Source organism: Uloborus diversus, chromosome 5 (genome assembly GCF_026930045.1).
Source record: "Uloborus diversus isolate 005 chromosome 5, Udiv.v.3.1, whole genome shotgun sequence".
Classification (NCBI taxonomy): Eukaryota; Metazoa; Arthropoda; class Arachnida; order Araneae; family Uloboridae; genus Uloborus; species Uloborus diversus.
Window position 1 is genome coordinate 15173978 of NC_072735.1, and position 22343 is coordinate 15196320.

The following is a 22343-nucleotide window of genomic DNA, read 5'->3' on the forward strand; positions in this document are numbered from 1 at the left end:
GATTTAACAGTATAGCACATAAAAGCTATTAAAAGTGGAAAATTGAACGATCCCAAAATCAAATCTGAATTTTTAAATCTCATTGCATCCACTTCTGTCGCAGCCGCTTGCCTTTTTTGCAATGTGATTTTACTGCTTGGACATCACTTATTTTGAATTTACTGTTATTTTCAACACTTCTTATGTTTCATATTCTGTAGTAGCGAAATTTACGTTCTTAGTTTTGCCCCGCCTACTCAAAAAAAGCAATTTAATTGTATCTGAGTTCGATTCCATTACTCGTAGGAACTTTGTTATTAAATTTATCAGAGTTTATCTTAATTTGTTGACGGTTTTAGAAAATAAAGATCTTTAGTCAGGCGATAGAATGCAGAAAAAGAGGTATTCTAATACTCTAAAACAGTAGTACCCAGCATACGGATGCAAAACTAATCCATGCAACCCACTGCTACGTTCTATGTCAGGAATCAAACATGTTCTGGAATTTCATAACCTATTAATTTATGTGCATTTGAAAATGTGCAAAAAACAAAACAAAGACCTTTGAATCAGAAGATTGATTCATTACTGATTGGTTTTTTTAAAACAGATCTGGTTTAGAAACATAAAAAACTAAACTATGTGGCTTTACTTTAAAGAACCAAAATACTGTCAAGTTATGTGGATGATTAAAGGCACTGTTGATACTAAAAGGCAACTTTTGGAGCAAATTTATTGAAACTTAAAGATGACTTATTCAACCTTTGCCCCATTCAATATCATTCTGCTTGTTTATATATATAAAAAAAATCAGACATTTAAGCATCATCATATTTGTTTCACTGCATTTTTACTTTATTTAACTTTATGATGAAGACAAATAAGAATAGTTTAGTTTTTTAAGTGTACACTTATATTTTTTTCATTATGAGTAAGTGCTTCAATGCTGTGGCATTTCATGTAAACGTTTTGCTAATGCTCATTTCCAAATATTAGCAAGTTGGAGATTAAATAGTGCTTTTCTCTTTATGTAATGAGGTCATGAAAATTTTCATTGAAGTCATGTAAAGGTCATGGAATTTTTTCATCCAAATAGAGTGAACCCTTGAGGAGAAAAGAGAAGTACATCGTCATTTGCCCATATCGGCTTTTAGTGTGGTTTGTTATTGATCACTTCTCCAATATCCCAACCCCCTTTTCATCAAATACCCTACAGTATAAAAATTGTACAAAATGGTTTAAAAGAAATGGTGTAGAGATTCAGAAAGTAAGAAAGAAATAGTAATATTCTGGCTATTTGGACAATTCATGCTTAATTTTCTTGATAAGAGGCAAAATTGTAGAACTTTTCAAGGAAGTTCAAAAACTTAAATAATTTTCAAAGACTCTAGAACAGTTGAAATTATTTAAAGCACTTTATTTTCACTTTTAAGAAGTTGATTGCACAGTCTTACAAAATGATTATAACTTTGTAAGACACACCCGTTTTAAGTTAAAATAAATGTAATGACATATTTCTCAAAATAAACATTTTTTTTTTCAATCACAAGTAGTGCAGAAAATGAAATAGGGTAGAGTAAGAAGTTATTTTTTCCTTCGTACAATAGTATGCAGTAGAAGTAAGATAAAAACAAGCAATCACAAAAGAACTTCCAAAATACTGAATTCGGTCAAGACATGGAACATATCAGTCACAAAAATTGATCTTGAAAAATATGCTACAAAACGTGAGTTTTGCATTTTTTTTCTCAGGATGTATCAAGGAGCTGAATTTGGCACATCTTGGTAACCAGATACTAGTCTTATCGGAAACTAGGGTCCGGTTCTTGAGGAGTCCTCGACTCGAAATCGGTGTAGAGTGGAGGTTTTATAAGAGTTTTAGGGGGAGAAGGGACACCTGTTGACCCGAGCCTGAAGGAAGAGCCAATATTTTTTTAACTAGGGGTGAAAATAGGGCAAACAATATGGAGGGGTGCCCGAGAAAGTCATTTGTGACAGGCCCCAAAAGTCCTGTGCACGCCCTAGAGGAGTATAAATTTCAATTATGCTTTGCAGCTGCTTTTTCTGTATTTCTTTAAATTATCACTCGTTCAATAGTTTCGAAATTAAGAATAAAAAAACTTTGTTATTTTTTTGACATTACTTTCCTGACATTAGAAATTAAAAAAAAAAAGAAAACTTTCTTCTGTGTTACGGTACAAAACGTTTCGGGGGGAGGGGGCGTCGCGCCGCACCCGCTCTGCATACAGCCCCCCCCCCTTAAAATTTTGCATATGGGCGCCCTTGGATCTGTGTCGGAAAAAAGTAATTTTTGTTACACAGTTTGAAGTAGGAGAAAAATCTAGATTTGTATTCAAGACTTATTAAGCGTTATGTTGTCCGGAAGATCGACGCCGGAGAAAAATGTAGAACTATATTTTTTCGCAAGGTTATCTACGTCGATCGGTATGTTGTGCTACCTGGGAAAATGTCGAAAATTCAAATTTTCTTCTTTGTTTCTTTTGTTTCATTTCTGATTTTAATTTTTTTCTTAACTATTTTAAAACTATTTACTGTTACTAGGGTCTTGAAGTTACATGGCTTAGGGGAAGGGGACGAATTAAGTAAATAAAATAGTGAATGACTTTCTGCAACGTGTAACTCATCTATAAGTGTCGAAGAGGAGAACCCTGAAAATTAAATCTCTCGCTGTTATTTGCTCCTTGCGCCTAATGTAGCAGTTGCTTTCATGACCTTCATTCAATTCAAGGTTAATTTTAAAAGGACATGCTCAGCGCTCAGCTCATACGTTGGTCTTGCGATAATAATTGATCGATTATCCTACAGCGCTTGCTAATTTTTATCTATTAAAAATAGCGCGAAAAAGGAATTGCTTTAATATAAGCTATTCATAATCGGGAGACTGTCCTTCTTACTTGAATTGAAAAAAACAATAATTTGAAGAAAAAAAAAAGTCATTTTATTTATTTTGTTCAATTATTAATGGCACGAGAAAATTTACTTCACACTTTAAAATTAGTGCGTGAGATAGAGCACAGATCATTAAACGGTAATTTTAAGCTTTACTTTCTGTTATGATAGGTAGATGTATAGCACAATAAAGCAATAAATTCCATTCTGTCTTATGATAGCCGAGGTAAAAGTACCCGTGCATTCTTAATTCTGGGGTTGGAACTTTATTCAGCTTTCAGATTTCCGTGAAGATGGGCTCTTTATTTCGAAGTCAGCAAATGGTATTATGCCAAATATTTTTGCAAAACGAATCTGCATATTCTAGTGTTTCTAATTTAGGCGAATTGGGATTAGTTCAATTTAGAGATGTAAGTATAATATTTTAGAAGGAGTTGTAAGCGTCCAAAAATTAGTTTAAGAAGAAAAGCTTAATTTTTCTAACAATATCTGTAGTTCTTTCAGATATAAAATTTTGAAGGAAAAAAAAATTTGGAAAAAATGGAAGAATTTAATTTTTGCTTTTATTAAAATGTAGTTTAAGGGTCATTCCACGTCAAATCAACCCAAAAAATGAGATTTTGACACCCATAGTCTCGGATTTTGATGAAACTTGGCATAGTTGTTTCTATTATAGATGTAAGAAAGAATGTAATTTTTTTTTTGCTGTATCTCGAACGGTTTAGATTTTATGGAGTGTCAAAGTTTTCTGAATTTTACGATTTTTCTCGATGGCGTGCGTGAAAACTAATTCGCATTTATGCAGAAAATAAATTATAACTTCCCTGTTTACCAACCAATATTGTTGAAATTTTTTTTTAATGAACTTGATTATCCAAGGATTACAGAAAAAATACAATTTCATCAATAATTATCAATAAAAAAAATAAGAAAAATTCCTAAAGTACAATTTATTAAGTTTTTTTGAGAAAGTTGGGAGCTATACTTAAAATGAGATATCTCCAAATGGGTAGTAAATAATCCCTCCATTTTTTTTAAATTTCTGATCTAAAAGATGTATTTTATCACATAAAAAAATAATTTAGGTGGTTCTTACACTCCTTCATTTCAACAAGGGGCACAAAACATTTTTTAAGATAGCTGCATGAAGAAAAAAAACATTAACACCAGCCTTGCTCTCAAAGGGTAAAAATCTGACTACTATTATGCAATTTTGTCTGGAGCATACCTTTATATTGAATATACAACTTATAAATGGTAAAAATTACATTTAAAAATTTTGATTACAAAATTAAATGCTGTAATGAAAATCGCAATCTTTAAAAACTTACCTCAAGGAACATGCATAATATTATACTCTTTTAATTGCAGATAGGGGAACTTGTATTTTCAAAAATTGAGTTGATTGTTTTCATAAAGTTTTGAGAAAATTGGTAAGTTCTTCCAGTTGTTGTTTTGGGGGGCTTCACAACTGCAAGGACATGAGTAATAGGGACTGCACAAATATCCTCCCTATTTGGCCAGAAAAATGATGGCGAAGGTGCATGAGGATGCATAAAATTTACAGTAACATCTTTTTCTTCTTCATTTACCTCATTCACCATGCCAAAATACCACAAATTGTCATATATACTTGCGATGAAGCACCCAGAATACAACTGTTCTATTTTCACAATTGAAGTTTGCTGTTTGTTGTAGAGATTGAAAGTGAGAGCTGGTTTTTCATCACTACTAATTCTTCTTGCTTCAATGTTTCCCAAATTATCCAATGGTCGAAAATTGTGGAACATTCTTGTTCCGGGAAGAGTTTCTACTGATTTAAATCGACTTTCTAAAGTCTGGCGAGTTAAATCGACTTCCTGTTTAGAAATTAATTGGAAGTGAATATTTTTGAAGCTAGTTTTGCAAAACTCAAAAAGATCATTTGTGGTTAATACTTCTTTGCCTAGCTCTTGTTGATAACTGTGTTTTCTGGCTCCACATTTGACAGTACCCCCTATTCCGTCACATTCCGTTTTTCCATGACTAGTTGCGTGGAATGACCACTGAGCTTTTAGTTGAAAGTCATTCTCCTGCATGCACAAATTTATAAAATTGAACTTGTTTTTGTACTGCCCAGCACATCCATCACTGAAGTAGTGAACAATCCTGATTTGAGGGTGTTTCTCTTTAATGAATGCTATTACTATTTCCTGAATCTTATGCACCATAGCTACATCATGTTTTAGGTCATCAGATATTATGCAAAGTGATGAAATATTTTTTTCATTACTTGGACCTTTGCAATGGATCATAACAGGATGAATAGTACATGACTGTGAGGTCCAATGGTAACCTTGAGCTTCATCTTGTATTGTAAAACCATAATTTTCGCTAAAATCCATTGATATTACAGCAATGTATGATGAAACAGTTTCTTTTAAATTTTTGAAAAATGAAGTTTGCGATTTGGCTATGAATGCATGTGGAATCAATTTGTTCAATTTTTCAACCAATATATCAATGAATTCTGTCACTGAGCTTGAACATCTTATCATTTCAGTACGATCTGTAGTAACCCACTGGCTGTACTCAACAAGTTCTTCATTTTCATAATTTTCGAATTTAGACTCTAAAAACTGGATTAGGTTGGTTTTTGATGGGCAGTCATCACAATGTCGCAGCATGCATTCTCTTTTTGTGTCCTGGCAAACAATGAAGGACATAAGTTTTTTATAATCTTCTACCACTCCCGCCCCCTTAATTAGCAAAATTACATTTTGGTGAATTGTGCATACACACACTAAGTGTGTGCCACTAGCACCAGCCAAAACACACCACTTTGGTCTTAATGAACAGAACTTGGACAAACCTATCTTCATATTTGGGTATTCTATTTTAAATTTTAAATACAGTTCCCTGAGGTTACACAAAATTAAGCGTTTTCTTTCGTAAACGTTTTTTCGAACACTCACAACATCCTTCATTCCAGGCAGAATTCTAGAATGTTCGCTACTTTGATAAAACTGTTCTACTAATTGAATAGTTTCAGAACTTAACATTTTCCCCCGTCTTGGCTCCGGTTCTGCTAAAAAACCTTTATCTTTAAACAGTTTTTGTGCTTTGCGAACTGTGTAATCAGAAGCATTGAAAGTCTGTATTATTTTCCTTTTTGGCCACATCAATGCAGCTGGAATTGTCAACATTTGAATTTGTTTTTTTTTTTGGAGCATTGCTTAAGTCTTTCTTAATAATGGAAATAAGTTGATCTAGATCTTTGGATTTTTGAATAATATCTTTTTCTGGGACATCTTTTTCTTCTGGCAAATTAACTTCAAGAATATTTTGAATTTTTTCTTTTACAGTTTCATGCACTCTCTGTAGCTTTTCTTTGCCATAAGATGGTTTGCTGTGTTCTCCAAGTGCATGTAATTTCACTGGGGAGCATCCAATATCATGCAAAGAAGAATTCAGTTCCTCGATTTGTCTTTTTTTTTTGTAATTTTTTTAACTCATTAAGATTCAATCCATCATCTTCTTCTTCTGAGGAATTTCTGCTTTCACTGGTTTTTTCAATATCGTCAGAAAATTCATTCAATTGAGAAAACTTGTTCCTACAATTCGCACAAAGCTTCTGTCCTGGTTTCACTTGAAATCCTTTTGCTGAAATAGTCCTACTTAGTTCTAAAGTTACAATGCGAAGTCCTTTCTGAATTGAAGATTTGTGTCTTTCAAAAGGATCACAACAACACTTTTGTAAAAATTCATACTTTTGCAAATACACACATTGATGATGAAGACAAATAGTTTTTAACTCATTGCTTGCACCTGTTCTTAATTTCAATAAAGTTAACTCAGATTCAGAGAGGTTTTTAGTACTCTTTGTGTCCTTTTTCTTGACAAAACTCAACAAATGACAATCACTATGCGTAACTTCTCCAACGCTACATGTCTCCATTTTTAGTTTACAGCCATGCAAAATCAAAATTTTACTAGCAATTTTTTTTTTAAACGACAATATTAGAACAAAAACTTTTCATTTCTAATTACAACTAAAAATACTGTAATTGGAAATAAGAATCAGTTAAAGTATTAAACTCAATCATATGTGTTACTCAAGCAACAGCTTTTGAATGACTGACTGGTTAAGGTTTGTAGTTCTGTTTCTATGATGATTTCATGTGTGGGAAACCCTAAGTGCAACTGCGCAATCTCCAATCATATAATATGTGGTATGAACTTGTATATTTTACACAAGTCAAGGCCATATGTTCTGTTTCAAAAAGACCTAACTTTTTTAGACAAGTTTCATGTATGAGCTCTCAAGGGAGGGGAGGGGCTCAATGAGCCTCTCAAGAGAGAGGCTCATTGGGCCTCTCAAGGGGTTTGTGCAGCTACTTTGTTTATTTTCATTCATCACTTGGAAGTGTAGGAGGAAGGGAGGGGGAGCTCTTATTTATTACTTGATGAATAAAGATGAATGACAGTGGATTATCCTGGTTGATCATTTTTTTTTCTTTCTTTCTTTTTTTTTTTTTGGCTTAACATTTTGGTTTTGAAGTTCCCAGAGAAGTTAGTTGAAACAATTTCTATCTTTAAAGATTAAAAAAATGATGAAGGAAGGGAAAAATTACAAAGGTGATTTTTAAATGTGATAAAATGAATTTTTAAGATCATAAATAGAAGAAAAAAGGGGGGGGGGGGGGATATTGTCAGCTCAATTTTTGAAAGTATTAGTTCACTTATCTGCAGTTAAAAGATTTTTTAACATTATGTATGTTCCTTGAGGTAAGTTGATGATTTTCATTGCAATAAACATGTTCATCGGATGTTCATCATTGCACCTAATTTTTGTAATCACAAATTTTAAATGTAATTTTTACCATTTATGTGTTGTATATTCAATCTAATTTTTCATCCAGACAAAATTGCATAATAGTAGTCAGATTTTTACCCTTTGAGAGCAAGGCTGGTGTTAATGTTTTTTTTCTTCATGCAGCTATCTTAAAAAATGTTTTGTGCCCCTTGTTGAAATGAAGGAGTGTAAAAACCACCTAAATTATTTTTTTATGTGATAAAATACATCTTTTAGATCAGAAATATAAAAAAAATGGAGGGATTATTTACTACCCATTTGGAGATATCTCATTTTAAGTATAGCTCAAAACTTTCTCAAAAAAACTTAATAAATTGTACTTTAGGAATTTTTTATATTTTTTTATTGATAATTATTGATGAAATTGTATTTTTTCTGTAATCCTTGCTTAATCAGGTTTATTAAAAAAAAAATTCAACAATATTCGTTGGTAAATAGGGAAGTTATAATTTATTTTCTGCATAAATGCAAATTAGTTTTCACGCGCGCCATCGGCAAAAATCGTAAAATTCAGAAAACTTTGACATTTCATAAAATCTAAACCGTTTGAGATATAGCAAAAAAATTTTGCATTCTCTCATAACTTTATAAAAGGAACAATTGTGCCAAATTTCACCAAAATCTGAGACTATGGGTGTCATGACTGGGTTGAAGTGACATGGATTGACCCTTAATTGTTATATTTTTTATATTTTTATAAATATGTGCTATCTGTTTTACTCTTCCTTCTTAGAAATATGCTTAAAACTTTTAATATTAAAAAATCTGTTACTGTTTTTTCCAACTGCCAGTCTTAATTAACTTGGAACTTTCATTATCAAAGGGTTTTCATGTGGGATACTGAAAAAAAAAAGGGGCAAAATGTGCTAGTTAAACGTATGGCAGTGAAATCTTTCTCATCCTTTTTTTTTTTTACAATTCTATACTCTTATTTTACTATAAAAATTTATTTTATTTATTTTTTGCCAAGTCCTGCTTTCTCACACTGAGAATTTTGCTTCAAATTACATCAACTAATTGGTATGGTTTCATATATATATATATAATTCCAAACTATATTCCCCCCTTCAGCTTTACGAGCATCCTCCCAATTTTTTGATTTCATTAACTTGTGCTGATATTTGTAGAAATCTTTCCACTTTATTTTCTCAGGACTACCGCACTGATCGAAGGTCTGTGTAACTGTTCTTTTAAATCCCAGAGTGAACAATTAATAAATCTGATTACGAGAAAATTTTTTTTAGGAATAGCAAAATGTGTATATATACTTGGCCATATTATAAGGAAAAACAAAATACAATTGTACAATTATAAATGCCAAGAACAATACAATCAAAAGCCAGAAGAGTCTTTTATTTAACTAAATGATAAATTATTTTTTTTTTCTTAATTTTTTGTTTTTCAAAGGATGGTTCAGTTAGGCAAAGGGTATAAATTCAATGCACGCACATTTTTTCGAAAACAATGCACACACTGTACATGTAACTACATTATTTTCTGAAACCTGGAGGAAAAGGGGGGAGGGCAATGGCCATCTCCTGAGAATCTTTGATAATGGGCGGGCTTAATATTTTTATTGTCTTGAGTACTAGCGCAGCCAGAAATACCTTCTGGAGGGATTTTTTTAAAATCAAAAATACCTTCTGAAGGAGATTTTGTGATCAAAAATACCTTCTGAAGGGTTTTTTTTTTGATCAAAACAGCCCTTTCATATGCATAAACTACTGTATTAGAATTTGCATTTATGTTAAAACCAATGGCTCTGGGGGGTGTTTTTACCTGCCACTTGTCTCAAGCAAAAAGGGCAGCAGGGAGAATCAATCATTGATTGTTGCTCAAAAATGGGAGGACTTATATTTTATCCTCAGATGAGTTCAAACTCAAGAGCAGCATCAACCCCAAAAAACACAAAAAAAAATTTTTTGTCTAAGGAAAAATTCTTTTTGTTGGCAACTTTGTTTGATAATTATTGGGGCTCTAATCCAAAAATGACAGCAAACAAAACTCCAGATATAGAGGTTTGACGGAAAATTCATCTCAGATACGCATCATAAGAAATGTTGACCAGGACAGATTGAGAATCACAGTAGTATACGTTTTAAAATTTATGGGAGGAAGGATGGGTGCTGGAGAGCAAGGTGACAAGGAACCTACCACCCTTGGCTCTCGGAAGCCCTGACGTTGACCGATGTTGAATGAATGAAGGAGTTGAAAGTGGGCGTTCAGTAAGGACACAAGTACCAGGACAATTAGTCTATTGTACTATCTTTGTTAGGACCCCTAATAGAACCTGATAGCAGAAAGGAATTTCGAGCAGTTGTCTGGCTGACATACTTTACAATTCCTAGGATTTTATACAGTGGAGAATACTAAGTATTCAAATCTTTGTGTAGAATAATAATCAAAATTACACAGTACATGAATCCAGCTTTCTTCTGCCTCTTGACAACCTCTACAACATTGGATTGCCCGTGACACCTACCATATTTAGATGTCTATTGAGAAAGCAGCGTCCGGTTAGTAACCCACCCATGACTTGTGTTTGAAATGCAAGGAAATATAAAAAAATCGACTTAGGCAGGTTTTTGAGATAAGCAGGTTCAAGGTCAATGATTGCAAGAATTTTACGTTATCAAATGTTTTGCTCATCGTAATGCTTTTTGCTGGAAAAACCTTGGTGAAACTTATGCTGCATATTAATATGAACACAAGTACAAATGTGACTAGGCTGGTCCTAGTCAGTTTATTAGTCTCCAATGAAGATCAATTGTCCTCTTAAGGCTATCAACCTCCTTACTCATTACATCCTCTTCCGATAAGCTGTTCCAAGTGCCCCCAACTCTAGTAAAGCAATAATTTTTCCTCATTTGAAGATTAGCCTGAGATTTGAATAATTTGAATAACTTAAAACAGGTGTTCTCAAACTTTCTCGACTCACGGCAGCCTTTGACAAAATAGAATTTTCTCGCAGCACTCTAGTCCAAATCTCTATTATATATAAGGTAAATGTTCTAAGTAAGGCTTTTCTAATGTTCATAACCAAATATCACGCTCATTTATGACTGAATTGGCACCAGGTTTGCATATTCATTGGAAGGCCTTATTGGGCTACAGGCTACTTTTCTAAAATATTTAGGGTCCCCAGATCCCCTATTTTTCCTAGTTTCCTATTTTTTTCAAAATTTCGAACATTTTCCTGTTTTTTCCTATTTTTTTCAATTTATAATCTTGCTTCCACCTTTTTACTGAGACTACTGTAATTTCCTGCACCTTATCCCCAGATTATGTTATGAAAGTGCAAAATTATTGACGCACCGATTATCAGTGCTTTTTTTCCCCCTCAAAGTTAAAACTGTTCAACATCAATTTACAGTAAAAAAAAAAAGCTGCTCTTGTGCCTGTAAGGTTGTTTATTTTACACATATTCCCTTTTACTCTATTGATTAAACAACCTTACAGATAAAGAAGAAGATGTCTCTGTTCGCACTCCCCCCCCCCCCTCAATAGTACAGTAAAACTAAGCGAAAAAACGCAAAACCCGAACATTAAAAAAAAAAAATGTTTGAATCTGTTGCAACTTCCAACAAGAAGGAGTAAAAAGTTCCTGCATTTTGTGCCTCGGGTTTAGGGGAAAGGAAGCAGGGTCAAAAAAAAAACAAAAAAACTCTGTTTTTTTAATAAAAATTTCTATTACTTAAAAGAATTACTCAAAATCGTGAAACCACACTCTTTAATACAGGGTTGATTTTGTTCCGGTATTTTACCGAATTTCCGGTATTTTCGGGCATATTTCCGGTATTTTTATGTCCGAAAATACCGGAATTATGTTTTTTTTTTTTGTTATACTTTTATCACCCTACCTCCGCAATTTTTTAAAATTATATAATACTCATCAAATATACCTGCAAGAGCCTTAAGATGGACACCTATCCCTTAAGATGGACAAATGTCATGATAATTTGTATAACACCACCCCAAAAGAAATTTTGTAACCCATTAAAAACTTAATCAAATGTACACACAATATTTTGACTCAGAACTATATAATACTTTGGCAAAGGTGCACTTAAGTAATAGGGGCCAAAGATTACCCCCCCCCCCCCCCCCATTCTCGCTTTGAAACTTTCAGGTATTTTTTGATGAATTCAAAAACACCCCTGTTGATAATAGTAAAATAATAAACTGTAATAAGAAAAAAAGCTAATAAACCGGGTGCCCAGGCAAAGGGGGGGGGGGGGGTCTCATGGTGCAGATCGTGCTGTTGGAATTTTCAAGAGAGTTTTTTGAAGGGGTATTTCTTTCTTTAAAATTTAACTTCTTAATTAATTTACTTTGGCTTTTATTCTGGAAGGATACTCCATAACGCTTGAGGGATGGGCCATCGCTTCGTGTGTATGGGGGGTGAGAGGCTGTAATTTGCAATCTAAAATCAATAATTGGAGTGAAGTTCACGTATAAATTTCACTTATTTATAACTTTTTGAAAAAGGTAAAAATGCTGAACAAGCACAATGATATAGAAATGTCAGAAGAGTCATCCTAAAATGATCTAAGTGAACTCAGAAAACAGTTTAGTTGTAGCTGGAGTTGTTAAACAGTTTAGAGTGCTGGAATGATATCAAAAACTAAATCCCTGTGAAGCCTCCAAAAAAGCCCTAATTGACTGAAGTTTCCTTCCTTCCTTAACAGGGGAGGTGCGGTCTCACAGACTGTTCAAAAGTTCAAATGATCACTCCTATTTTGTTTTCAGTCCGATTGAATGGTTTTTCCCAATAGCTTTTTGTTTTGTGATCTTAAACACCCCCCTTGCTTATCAGTATCTTTAGGCAAGTGCATCTGGTTTAAATTTCATTGCATTCTTTAGAAGCGATCTGTGAGACCGCAGCTCCCCTTCAGTGTTACTATTTTCGACAATAGTAGACATGGCTTTTAACGTTAGAACCGCGGATATAGGTTCATTTATCTTATCCGCATTATGCGGAAGAGATGTAAAATATTCTAAATGAGGTTGAGAGTTGTTTGAAATGTTCACAAACATTATGCAATGATGTTTTAGGAACAATGAAGACTGAATTATTCCTCGGAATACAACACAAAATACTAATAGTTAAAGAGCTGTCACAATTTTCCCGTAACATGATATAATCTATTTTCAGTTACTAAAATGTTTTGTGTATATTAAAGAACCAAAATGAAATCATTAATAAATAATAGATTCATTTTTATTACGAGTAGTTATTTACTGCAGCATATGATTTTTTTGAAAAATCTTTAGACTCTAACAAAATTTCCTCGGAAAAGGTATATTTTGATTCAAAGTTCAAACATATTTTTTCCCATTACTAATAACAGTTCAAAAAACATCTAAGGGAAATTACAGGAATGTATCTTAATTACACGATTTTTAAAAAATTTGTAAATAAAGCGGTCTCTGAGACCTCACGTCCGCTGTTACGTCCTACTTTTTCACCTCACCTGTTATGGGTTAATTAATTTACTCCAATTTTTCCACAATCTTTTGCCAACACCATTTAAAGGGGGATAAACCGAAATTGCCAACAGTGAGAAAGGAAATGCTGCTATTCTTCACCCTCTATGTGGGTGGGGGTTCATGTTTGCAAACACCAAGCTGCCTCACTTTTACACAGATGGTTATGTGAATTATGCTAAATATGTTGACATATACTTGCAAAACTTTTGTGTACATTATGGGATAAAAAAAATAGATAAATATTTTACATCAAGCTATCCAATAATCCAACGCAGTGACAAATTTTGGTGGTCCAGAGCCTGAAGTGACTCAACAGTAGAACAAGTCTTGATGAGAGATAGCAAGGAGCAAAGCAATAGTAGAATTTCATTTATAAGAGATTGGATTTCACATGGTAATTAATAATCTGTCATATCTGTTTAACACTCATTTTACTGTCCCAAAATCCTGGTCACAAAGGACAAACAAATGTCCTTTCAGAGGAAAGTCATCAGCAATCTCAGGGATGCCCATCCCCCCCAAGTTCAATGGCGCAAATCCCCCCCCCTCCAAAAAAAAAAAAAAATCTTAACCTTTTTACCCTTTTTTATTATTTTTATTTTTAAAAAATATTTTTATTTATTTAATTATTATTATTATTATTTTATTAGAAAAGTTCTGCGCTACGCCAATAACATACACACACACACAAACTAAATAAATAAATGAAATAAAATATAAACAGAACAAAATAAAATAAAATAAATAATTTAAATCAAAAATAAATCAATAAAAAAATTTAAATAAATTAAAAAATCCCCCCCCCCCCAAATTTTGATGGCACAACTTGCACCATAATACCCCCTGTGAGCACCCCTGAGCAATCTTGTTAAATTTCTTCAGTGTTATTTCTAGAAAAAGTCCTGTAATGTTCTTATTTTGACCAGTGTATATCTCACTGAAAGCGTACAGTTTTTTTCGCAGTTCCTAGCAGGGCTGTGGAGTCGGAGTCGAAGAGTCGGAGTCGGATAGATTTTGGGGTAAAGGAGTCTGAGTCGGAGTTGTTCAAAAACATGCCGACTCCGACTCCAGGCTTCTTATTTTCTTTCCTTTTCACTGATTCTTCTTGCATTTTTTAAAAACTGACTACCAATTGGTTCGATTACATGTATAAAAAGATACTAATGTGATACAATAACAGCCGTTGTGGCAATCAGTTAGCTTGAGTGCTTACCGAACTTTCTGTAGCCGTCCCCTAGTTTGCTTGTTTTTGAACTTAATTAATAGCAACTGTCAGCAAACGATTTTGTTGCCTAACATTTTCAATTAATCACTTTCAAATAAAAATAGAAATACAGTGTTTTGTTCGATCTCAGCTATAAAATAGTAAAAGAAATGTAACAAATTAGTAAGTCGAGGCCCGTAGCTAAGGTTAAAACGTTTAAGGGTGATCGGCAAATTCAAAAAAGTTATTCCGCGAAAGCACGAATCCAAAAGATCCGATGAAATAATCTCATGGTTTTTTTTTCTTTTTTAAGACTCTTTCTATAAGCTTGGTTCTCACTAAAAAGTATAGAACAAAATAAGTGTAAATGATTTCTTGATTACAACACTCAATAATAGCAGTTAATCTTAAAATCTTCATATTAAGGTTAATTTTAAGCAGCCAATAAAATTTAAATTAAAAATTTAGCGAAGAAGAAATATAGGTGTAGTAAAAACTATTCGTATAAATTTGTATACCCCCGTATTTTGTGTAAAATTAGCTCCTGACGTATATGTGCCCTATTTTCGCTGAAATTTTATTGATGAAATATAATTTAAAATATATTCGCGAAAATTTTCAGAATTAAAATATTTATATTTTTTATAAACTCTGAAATTAACTTGTGGTGTCATCTACCAGATGGGTGTCACCCGGGGCAACCACGCCCTCTCAAGAACTGGGATTTAGAAAAAAAGCTTTTTTTCTCTCAAATTACAGCTTTCAAAAATTGAAAGCACACGATTTGATCAATATCAATTTGTTAAACATTAAAGGGGGGGGGGGGGCAAATTACAGATAATCCTTTTCAAATTTTTTAAAAGGGATTTTTAAGTCATCTCACTTTTTAACTCGTAACTATTGGAAAATTTGATTTTTAAATTTAATTTCTAACGTTGTATGCGTCTTAGGTTTACAAATACAAATACAAATACAAATGTGACGACCAGCAACAGGCTCTGGGCCCAGCTAGGCTGGTCCTAGTCAATTAATTAGTCCCCAATGAAGATCAATGGCCCTCTTAAAGCTATCCACTCCCTTGCTCATTACCGCCTCTTCCGGTAAGCTATTCCAAGTGCCCACGACTCTGCTAAAGTAGTAGTTTTTCCTGATTTCCAAGTTAGCCTGAGATTTAAATAGCTTAAAACAATGACCCCTTGTCCTGCTTTCCCCGCAAAAATTTAATCCATTTACATCTTTCATTTTGATAAATTTAAATAACTGAATCATGTCCCCTCTGACTCTCCTTTGCTCCAGGCTATACATGTTAAGCCTATTAAGTCTGGTATCATAATCTAAATCTGAGAGTCCCCTTACTAATTTAGTTACCCTTCTTTGAACCCTTTCCAATACAAAAATATCTTTCTTCAGATAAGGCGACCAAAACTGAACAGCATACTCCAAATGAGGTCTTACTAAACTCCTATATAAAGGCAGAAGAACTTTCTTAGATTTGTTTGAAATAGATCTATTGATGAACCCAAGCATTTTGTTAGCTTTGTTACTAGCAATACTGCACTGTTGACTAAACTTGAAGTCCTGATTTATAAAGACACCCAGATCCATAACATTTTCTGCCTGATTTATGACTGAACCCTGTAAACGATATCTCATACGCTTATTTCCATGACCTAAGTGTAGCACTTGACATTTCCCTACATTAACTGCCATACCCCATTTATCTGCCCACTTAGTAATATGATCTAAATCCTGTTGCAGCTGTTTTACTTGTTCTTCATTTTCGACAATCCCCATAACTTTTACATTGTCAGCAAAACAATTCATGCTTCCAGAAATATTTTCATTGATGTCATTCATAAATATAATAAACAAAAGAGGCCCTAAAACTGATCCCTGAGGAACCCCACTTAAAACATCACTCCAATTAGAATGATTTCCTCTCACAACTACTCTTTGCTTCCTACCAGTAAGCCAATTTCTAACCCAAAGTAAAGTTTTTCCTCCTATTCCAATGTCAGCTAACTTGCTGAGAAGAGCAACATGCGGTACCTTGTCAAAAGCTTTTTGAAAATCAATATAAACAACATCCACACATTTTTTGTTATCTAAAGCTGAGGTAACCTTGTCGTAGAAATGCAATAAATTAGTAGTACAGGATTTACCTTTCCTGAAACCATACTGCAAACTAGTCAACAGACTATTAGTCTCTAAGAACATCATGATCTTAATTTTGATCAAAGTTTCGAAAATCTTACAAATCACTGAAGTCAAACTTACAGGTCTATAATTCCCAGCAATACCTTTAGACCCCTTCTTGAAGAGTGGCGTTATGTTAGCCAGCTTCCAGTCCTCTGGCACCGTCCCCGAGTTATAAGAAGCATTGAAAATATTCAAAATAACATCCACTAATTCCTCTGCACATTCAACTAAAATTTTTGGATAAATATTATCTGGTCCCGGAGCTTTAGTTGCTTTAATCTTTTTCAAATGAAATAAAACCTCCTCCCTGGAAAATACAAAATCCTCAAGCTGTATAATAGCTTGTGTCTTGTTAGTGTCAACTGTTGAGATACAGTTATCGTTAAACACACTGGAAAAAAAGTTATTTAGAACATTTGCAATATCCCTATCGTTTTGGATTAAATTTCCATGCTCATCAACCAAAGGCCCAATTGGACTGTTTCGAGCTTTCCCAGAATTAGCGTAAGCAAAAAACCTCTTAGGGTTCCCATCAATGTCATCTGCCAGCCTTTGCTCCAATTCCCTTTTCTGAATCCGTACCAAATACTTAAAATTTCGCCTTGCCTTACCATACTGGAGCCTCTCCGCACTCTGACCAGTTTCTTTAAACTTACGAAAAGTGGCTTGCTTATAATTAAGAGCTTCTTTAGTCTCCCTGGAGAACCACATGGGCCAAATTTTGGTACTAACACCTTTTCTCCTAAATGGAACATAGTCCCCAACGGTTTTAGCAAGTTTATCCTTAAATTCCGTCCACTGCTGATCTACGTCGTTATTTTCCAACCCTGACGAAAAAACCTCTTTCAAGCTCTGCCTAAGTGCAACAAAATTGGTATTTCTGAAATTGGGCACAAACCTAAAATTATCATCTTTGCACACTTCAAATTTAACCCGGAACCTAATGCTGTTATGATCACTATCTCCAATATGCTCCCCTACACTCAACCCCTGAACAAAACTACCTATGTCACAAAAAACTAGATCCAAAATGGCCTCCTCTCGAGTTCCCTGAACTACAACTTGATCTAAGAAACAGTCACCAATTACTTTTAAAAATTCCTCTTCTTTGCCATTACCAGGATAAAAATTATTCCAATCAATACCCGGAAAATTGAAATCCCACATTATGATAACGGATCCCTTACTAGACATGTCACTAATAATACGGTACATCTGTTCATCTTGTCCCTGGTTTGAATTAGGTGGCCTATAAATGTTTCCAAAGCGTAGCTTTATGCCCTTACTGCTCATCAACTCCAGCCAAACCATATCAATATCAGTAGGCTTATCATTTATGACCAATTCATTGCAAATAAAATTGTCTCTAACATAAAATAAAACCCCACCACCTCTTTTACCTACTCTGTCCTGTCTGAATAAATTATACTCAGCAATATGCAATAACTCTGCATCAGATTCGGTAGCCCATGTCTCTGTAATTCCGATAACATCCAACTTCTCATCCATAACTAAGCTTTTCAATTCATCCATCTTGTTCCTAATACTGCGAGCATTGGTATAGAAAACTTTAAGCATGCCTAAGTTGCTTTTATTTAACACCCTGAAATTTCCTAAATTACAATTGTTAACATTACTACTCTTGTTCGTCACTTTATTTCCATTTCTAGCAATACCCAAAAACATTTCATTCTCTCGATACCTGGTGCTTGAACCATGCCCCCCATTCCAACTTAGTTTTTTGACTCCGAAGCCCTTAAAATTAATCCACTAACCATTTTGACCCCTGTAGAGCTCAGATGCAGGCCATCCCTAGCAATCCAATCCCGTTTACAGTGACTCCATACATCAATGAACCTGATACTGCGCTTTTCGCAAATTGACTTCAGTAGCAAGTTCATACACCTCGCACGTTGATTTAGCCAGCTCCTATGCACTCCATACCTGGGAAGCAAACCAACCACTTGGACATTCGTCGAAAAGCTGGTTGCTTTATCCAACAGGGATTCCCATTCCCTAGAAAACTCCTCATTTTTACTGTGGCCTACATCATTTGTTCCCACCCACAAAGTAACCATGTCCTCCTTATTCAATACTCCCTTCTTTTCAGCAACCATATTAACGTCTTTTACCCGAGCCCCTGGTAAACAACACCTAGCCACCTTACGCTTTACTCTCCCAACTGTGTTACCCACCTCCCTTACCATAGAGTCCCCCAAAATTACACCCTTAGTTTCCCAATCTAACTCCTCATTTGAAACTTCCCCCTGAATCTCTGGAACATTTATACCCTCTACAACTGGCTTACACCCTAATGCTAACTGGGCTTCCAAAACTAGCGTCTTAAGTCTGAGAGTTCAGCACATTTAGTGCAAATATAATCCTCTTCAAAAACACTCATTTTCCCCCTTATACAGGCAGAACATATGACATAAATCACAAGAGATCCACCTGTCCCCCTTCCCACTCTTTACCTCTTTCATAATGCATATAACACCCATTTCTACTCAGTGAATATGTTCCAAAAGGCAAAACAGTAAGATAAAAATGCAAAAAAACACAGAATAAATACTAAAAACAGCAGTAAATAAACAGAGTTGCTACACCCAATAAAGCACACAAGATCAAAAACCAGGAGATCACCACATGTTAGGCTTAGCTCCAAAAAAATGCAAAAACACTTCAAGAATACAATAACAGCAAAACTGAGCCCCCAAAACACAATAAAACTAAATTACATGATAAAGTGAAGTAAAAAAACCTAAAACTAGACAGTAATAATGAAAAATTATAGTAAAAAAACACTTATCAAATTAGCAGCAAAAAACACTCCCTGCATCACAGGCGCCCTCTAGTGGCCGACAAGTTTACAATAAAAATCAAAATGCGAAATTTTCATAAAAAGGTATTTTTCATAATATTTAAATCTCTTTTTAGAGGTTTCTCCTCTTCCCCTGAAGGGAGAGAGGGAGTTGAAAAAATAAAATTAAAAATATAAAATAAATACGGAGTCGGAGTCGGGCGTTTCAAAATCCAGGAGTCGGGGTCGGAGTCGGCCATTTTCCTTCCAACTCCGCAGCCCTGGTTCCTAGAGTGATGTTAATAAAATCCCTGAGAAATTAGCGAATTTCATTTTGATATTTGTCTGTCTTGTCTCTACACAGGTCAAGATTTTGACCGCCCCCCCCCCAACCCTCCTAACTGATCAACCTACCATTGCTGTTATAATGCTAGATCAAAGGAGTCATTTGTTTTTATTTCATTATGCTAAACAATCTAGTTCTTCTATGATCTTGTCATATATTCTCATTGCACATATTACTATTCCTTCATTTGCGTTTAGTGCAAAAAGTCCGGGCAGGACTTGTGCCCTTTTTGCACTAAACGAAAAACGTGACCCCTACATAAAGTGCTTTGTTGAACAAGCATTGACTTCCCTGCACAAAAGTTAATTTCTGTACACACAAATATGGTAAAACCACAGCTAACTCAATTTTGAAAAAAATGTGACTTATGCCCTTTCTGAAATAATCGATTCAAATATGGGTAAGCTATTATCATTTTTGATGGGTATGAAGAAGGAGAAAGCCCAAAAAAGTATCATCTGTGTCCTATTTCAACAGTCAAGCCTTTTGCTAATAGCTAATTGAAATATATAAGTAAAGCATTTTCTTAAGCAAAATAATTTCCCGTTTTTATCTTGAATAAAATTTCTAATTGTTTCCATTGATTGAAAAAAATGTTTCATAAACATGGAACAGCTTTGTAACTCTTTTTCATTGTTACATTTGTAATCAGGATATTTTATAGTTGCATTTTTCTTCCTAGAAGAATAGGAAAGAAAGGAAAATAGTGTTCTAAAAAGAACACTATTTTCCTTTTTTTTCTTATTCTTTAAAGCATTATTTTCCTGTTTTGGTAATTTTTGCACCTATTTTTCCTACTATTTTTTTTTTTTTCAAAAACCTTCTGTTCAGCCTGAATATCGAATCACAGAAAAAAAATGACGGTATATAAAGAAATTTTTCTCTTTGATTTCCTCAACTACCTAAATTAGGCTTAAAAAACAATGACCAACTTTTTATTTTGATACTAGTAAACTACAGGGAACCATGCATAGAAAGGCTTTATGATGACGATGAAGACACAATATAGCAAATTGTTACTATGCTACATCCCAAAATAGAAGTATGGCTTTATTTATCTACATGGCCTAATTTGGCACACCCACCTATATATGATATCATGGACACTTCGCGGCACCCCTTGCCTTTTCCTACAGCACCCCAGGGTGCAGCGGCACTCAGTTTGAAAACCCCTGGCTTAAAACAATGGCCCCTTGTCCTGCTTTCCTTGCAATTCATTTTGATAAATTTAAACATCTGAATCATGTCTCCCCCGACTTTCCGTTGTTCCAGCCTATACATATTAAGCAGCATGAATGATGTGATGTGTAAATTAATAGTTGGTTGATAATTATTTAATGAATATGCTTAAAGAGGTGCTATTTTTTATGCAGCATGATGCTGAAATTAAACATGTGTTGTTCTTCTCAGAAGGTGTGATGTATTCAATTTAAAATTGTTCAAAAATTCTGCTTTGAAAACAAAAGTTTGTTATTCTTCTAATTATTCGACTTATTTCAGACTAATCCTACAGTAAGTGCTTTCCAAAGAAAATTCATTACTCAAGTCAGAAGATGTGATGAAATGGAAAGAAAATTGAGTAAGTTAATCATAACATATTTATTATTTGCCATCACATTTTAATATCTTGTGTAATATATAGTTAGAAGTGACATCGTTATAATTTATATGCAATTTTTGCAGTATATGTTGAAAAAGAAATATTAAACGAAAATATCAAGTTGGATGATGTGACTGACAATCCCACTGCTCCTCAACCCAAAGAAATAGTGGACCTTGAGGTTTTTTTAAATTTATATCTAGCTATCTAAAATTATCATATTTGAGTATAGAGTACAAAACCTTTTATCCGGGAACCAAGAAACCGGGAAACCAGAAAACCGGCAATTGTTTTGCCGATTTTCCTGCCTCTCTTTAAAAATACACAATTTTGGCAATTTTCGAAAAACTAAGCACTTTTTTGAAATACCTAAAAGAATATGAACGGTTTTTTAATAAATACCGTATTACTCTCATATAACTCGGAAAAATGTTTGCAAAAACGAACTTTAATGGGTTATACTTTATACGGGGCAAAATTTCCAAAATATTTTCTTGAATTGGAAAAGTGCACTCGTAAGTCTGAAATTTTCGTTTTTTATTCCAACTAAAAACTAAAGAAATGAATATTGTCGCATTCTAATGCAATATTTTACTGAATGGCCTTTAATTAAAGCCGTTTAGTGCGTAACTGACATCGCAAAAGTGTGGAAACGCCGAAAACCAGATTCGCAAATTTTCCGGATAGTTGATCGTAGAATCTAGAAATCGTTAAGCGCAAGACTATAATAAGCTGGGCAAGAACTCGTAAATTAAATTTCTATTGATATTAAATTTATGCAAAAGCAACAGTTATTAATAACTACCATAATCACAAACACAAAATCGTTACATAAAATTAAGGGGAAAAGAAACGTGTTCATAAAAACAAATTCTTTCACACACTATAGTAGAAAAATCTCACTTTCACTTTCAAAAACTCTTCCCTTCATTTTCTTTCATTGTAAAACAACAAAAAATT

At 33.9% G+C, this 22343-nt stretch overlaps 1 protein-coding gene across 1 annotated transcript in view; it reads left to right on the top strand.

The window, feature by feature from the left end:
- The first annotated feature begins 3181 nt into the window (after positions 1–3181).
- LOC129222455 (RRP12-like protein) overlaps positions 3182–22343 on the top strand; it is a 181859-nt gene continuing 162697 nt past the window's right edge. Inside the window, exons 1-3 of the mRNA XM_054856970.1 lie at positions 3182–3299; positions 21284–21362; positions 21467–21564. Of these exons, the coding sequence (XP_054712945.1) occupies positions 3183–3299; positions 21284–21362; positions 21467–21564 (294 nt within the window). The 5' untranslated portion in view covers position 3182. The remainder of the gene's footprint in view (positions 3300–21283; positions 21363–21466; positions 21565–22343) is intronic.